This window comes from Garra rufa, chromosome 9, assembly GCF_049309525.1.
Source record: "Garra rufa chromosome 9, GarRuf1.0, whole genome shotgun sequence".
In the NCBI taxonomy this organism is placed as follows: Eukaryota; Metazoa; Chordata; class Actinopteri; order Cypriniformes; family Cyprinidae; genus Garra; species Garra rufa.
The window spans coordinates 11,155,901-11,160,832 of NC_133369.1; the positions used below are offsets into that span (position 1 = coordinate 11,155,901).

Genomic DNA, 4,932 nt, shown 5'->3' on the forward strand with positions numbered 1-4,932 from the left:
TCGCTTTAGAAAATCGCGCTTAATCATATACATCCCAAATTATACGATATACGAATTAAATCCCAAGTTAAACCCAATTTTCGGTGTCCCTCAGGAAGGCGCGCACACATCCTCTTGCGCGCTGGCTGCCATCAGTGACGCCCGAGCACAGCCTCTGCATCGAGACGCGGGGTTGCGCAAGCGGCGGGCGGCGGATGACTGGTCGAAGGCGGGTGCGTTCTGGAAAACTAAAACCAGGAGCTTTTTTCTCTGCCGAGCAGAAGCCGCCACCACCTCCTCAGCAAGACATCAATAATATCCAGCCGCCTCACTGCAGAAACGCCTCATAAATATACATGAGCGAGCCGCACGCGGGATGACGGGTAGTGTAGTGTGCGCGCAAACGAGCGGTGACGAGCGCGCTCCACCTGCTGTCACCTTCTGCGCCAAACAGAACTGATCCCGTGTGGAGCAAACCAGAAGTGAAACACAGTGGTTGATATGGAAATGTATTGCTAAGTAGTACTAAATAATACATTTGGAATGTTCAGATTAACCAGAAAAAATCAAACCATTAAACAAAAACATAAAAATACTGCGCTGGCTGCTAAATTCAAAGGATTTGCGTTGAGTAACAAAATAAACAGCTACGGAAGCCATTCAAAACAAAACTAAGGTACCCTGTAATTTATGTTTTAATTAGTCCATTAGGCCACTTAAAACGGAAATTTATATAACAGAATTTTTAATTTGTATCCACCTTTTTTTCATCGTGGAAGGAAGTAGTAGGCTTAAGCCTATGGGTGAGACTTTCAACCAGTAGAATAACAACGTGGAGTAAACGATTAAACTGTTTGCAGTACACACCAGTGTGCTCATAATTAAGATAATACATAAAAAAAATATGGTAAGACACACCAATTTGCAATATCACACAGCTAAACAGGTGCTTTTGTACATGTAAAACTAGCAGGACGCGGGTGAGACCGGAAGCCAGACCCATAAAAATGATAAATGGCCACGGCAACTCTTAAAGGAAGAAAAAGGTTGGTGGGTAGATTACTTAGAAATTGTGGTTCGTTACTAATTTTCAAATTAGCTGATTACATAATCCAGATTTTGCCATATTCAGAATAGGGCTGTGCGATATGGACAAAAGAAACCTATCACGATTTTCTTGAACAGTACTGCGATTTCGATTTTAATCACGATTTTGACACAGACATGTTTTGCAGTGTGAATCTAAAACTTTTTTTTTTTTAAGGAAAACAATTAGATCTTTATCAAAGACCTGTAACATGTCTCTAAAACAGAAGGCGGAAAAAAAAATCACCTAGCAGATGAAAAAAAGTTAGGAGCACCCAAAAAAATGGCGCACACAATTTCTTTTTAGTAATGCATTGATCTTGATTCTTCATGGCTGATTCTGACTGCAGATGTTTTACAAGCACATGATCAAAGTAGGCTACTCTTTCAATATTCAAAGTGCAAATAGAGACCGAATTTTTCAAGCATGATACAGAACTATAGGCAACTGCACAATATATTTTTATAGCCCACATACTAATAACTGCCTAGATATTTTATGTAGCCTAATTTGCGCGCATTGAGGAGTCGCTCTCTAAACGCGGAATATTAAAATTGCTTTTGAATGCGTGTCCGCGTTTTACTTTTGGTTTCGTTTTAACGATCTTGCGAGACTCTCAACGGCGCTGAGCGTGCATTCTACAATAAAAGAGATTATTATAACAAAACCATTTGAAATATGAGAGGACACAAACAGGATTTTGAAAAGCATGTCCCCAGTGAAAATTACGCCCCTGTGTGAGTGGAACTCTGCCGCTGAGTTATCATCTGATGTGGATGAATGTCATGTTGTACAGTAACGTATATGGACACGGAGGCGCCAGAATTGTATCTGACAGAATGTACGCTATAGCACGAAATATATTATATTTCTTCAAAAGCGGTTTGTTGAGACCTTTTATTTTTCACAATTGAAAGAGAGAATGGCAAACCTGTCACTGTATCAGCTCACAGCAGTCTGTGCAGTAGTTAGGCTAGCGAAAGTTTTGTAAAGAAATTAAACCAAGTCGGACCACAACAGTTTCTCGCACTCGCACGAAAGGTCCCAAATATAATTTCAGGTCAAGCAGATTAAATTTTGGGAGCATATGCGACCAAAACGTTCACAATTTCGAGCCCTGCCTAGTAAAGGTAGAACAAAATGTCTTTAGAACAGACCTATGGCAAAAAGTAAGTATGTGTGTGCGTATGTGCGTGCGTGTGTTTGAAAAAACAACAACCCAGACCACAGTGTCCCACATAAAAACAATTAGAACACTGACAGAATCTAGCTGCTTTCTGCTATTACCATTTCTGGTTTCAAGCATGAACGTTGACATGTTCTTGCTCTCTGTTTAGGCGCGCTGTGTTGTGATCGGTTCAAATAGCATGCTGCGGGAAAAGTATCAGTCGAGTGCATGCCAAAAATCGTGCTGTAAGGCGATTTAGAAATCACGCATGTTCACATCGCGATTTCGATACGATTTCAATTAATCGCACAGCCCTAATTCAGAAGTGGTTAATTTGATTACTACTCAAAAGATTGGGGTAGGTAATTATGCCATTTTGTTTTATTAATACTGAATTTAATTTTATTAATAATTTGTTAATATTCCTAATATAATATATTCCTAATATAATTCCTAATTCATTGCAGTGATGGCAAAGATGAATTTTCAGCAGCCATTATTCTAGTGTCACATGGTCCTCCAGAAATCATTGTAATGCTGATTTTGTACTCGAGAAACAAATCTTATCACCAATGGTAAAACAGCTGTGCTGCTTAATATTACAAATACTGACCTCAAACGTTTGAACAATATTGTATATACAGCAGTGGCCAAAATTATTAGAACACCATTATTTTCACTGGTTTTAAGTCAGCTATTCATATCTTTTGCTGTAGTGTGCTAGTAGGAAATAATTTTCATTTCCAAACATTAATTTTGCCATTAATTGTAGTAATCTAGTGAGATTTGTTTTTGCACAAGGAGTTTAACAACAGCCAGTGCTCCGCACAGAGATCTAATCTCATGACATCAAGAAACAGAATTGAGACTAGAAGAACTGTAGCAACGTCTCCATGATGCTTCAAGAGACCTAACTGCAAAGCTACCTTAATACGCAAATGCTTAAAACTGCTTTAAACGCAAAGGATGGTCACACCAAATGTTGATTTAAATGAGTTGATAGAAGTTAATTGATAAAGAAAATCTATTATGACATTATTGACAGCATCCTTTACTGCATTTTTAAGTGCCTAAAACTTTTCTTGAAACATCTTGGAGACGTTGCCACAGTTTTTCTGGATTTAGTCTTTCTGGTCTTAGTTCGTTCTGTTTTTTTTTTTATGTCAATCCAGACAGACTGTCTTGAGCACTGGCTGTTTTCAGATTCCTTGTGCAAACAAAAATCTCACTAAATTACTACAATTAATGTCAAAATGAATGTAAACTGATATTTCCTACTGACACACCACAGCAAAATATAGAAATGACTGACTTAAACTGTTTAGCTGGTGAAAAGAGTACTTTGGCCACCTGTGTACAATGTTAATCAGGCTAAAGTCTTGAAACACTGAAGATAGTAAAAAAAATATTTTCTCATATAAATGTTATAAATACACTACCTGCATTAGAGAATAAGGTGGATAACATTGAAATGACTACCATAAAAAATAAATAAACACCACAATACTTAAACCGTTGTAAAAAATATTTCCAATTTAATAAACAAAAATAATTTCAAGACAATCTCAAGTTGTTATATCAATGACATCCAACTTACTGTGCACCGCCACTAATTATTTCCTATATAAAGAGTCAGTAGGTATTTTTTCAGTCTGTAAGTTTTAAAGCCTGTATGGTGAGAACACCATTTTCCATCGTACTTATGAATAAAACGGATTTATTAATATATATTATTTGGCATAGTAATAACTTTTACAACACGTGTGTTGAATATCTCTACTCATCTTAAAAACCCATAAAGTCTTCATCCATGTTGTCACTGGATTGAAAGAGCTGCCACAGGTCCAGGAGAGAAGCAGGTGGGTTTTCACACTCCTGTACAGGTTTAATAGGTGAAAGAGAGCTCAATGATTCTCTTTCTTTAACAGATTTAATGTGCAAGGCTGGTGCTTGCTTTTTTCTTCTGGATCTGACGTACTGAACCTTACGTTGCAGTGTAGTAGTAGGGGTGTCAAGGTCCGGTTCAGGTTCTGTGTTGGCTAAAGGCCAAAGAGCTGAATTTTCAACTTGATTTTCTGGCATACTTTGTGAATAAACTTCATAGCAGTTAGTCCTAAAGCACTCAATTCCTGTGAACGATTCTCGGTTTCTTTCACTGAACTGTTGAGCTGTGTGCATGTCAGGGTTTATCCGGGTTTGTTGGTCTGTCCTGCATTCAAGTGCATAAGACTCACAGTTTTGCTCCCTGCTGAGGAAAGATGCACCTTCAGATTTCCGCGAGTGGAATTCCCACTCAAAGGATCCACGCTTAGATTGGGACTTCTCTGGAACCTCAGATTGGTCGAAAAAGCTGTCCCTGTTGCTCTGGGGGAGTTCACACTGGCCCCTGCTGCGTTTGCGAACCGACAGAGGTTTTTCTCCGGTCTGTTCTGAGAGAGCTTGCTTTGCTGTAGAGCTCCAAAGCAAAGACCCCTCGCTTTGCTGTTTCCAACCACCATTCGCAGATCCCACATCTTCATTTACTGGCAACATGGCTCCAGCACACAAAACAACGGTTGATGTGCTGCATTTCACCCTAAGGCAGAGAGACGATGACATAGTGTTGTCATAAGGCCAGTAAAAAAATAAATAAATAAATAAATAAATAAATGATTAAAAAAAATTATATATACACATACACACAAACATATACATATAT

The 4,932-nt window shown here is 38.5% G+C and overlaps 1 protein-coding gene across 1 annotated transcript in view; it reads right to left on the reverse strand.

Annotated features, from left to right (window-relative positions):
• Positions 1-3,836: 3,836 nt before the first annotated feature.
• dbf4 (DBF4-CDC7 kinase regulatory subunit) overlaps positions 3,837-4,932 on the reverse strand; it is an 8,410-nt gene continuing 7,314 nt past the window's right edge. Inside the window, exon 12 of the mRNA XM_073847717.1 lies at positions 3,837-4,809. Within this exon, the coding sequence (XP_073703818.1) occupies positions 4,020-4,809 (790 nt within the window). The 3' untranslated portion in view covers positions 3,837-4,019. The remainder of the gene's footprint in view (positions 4,810-4,932) is intronic.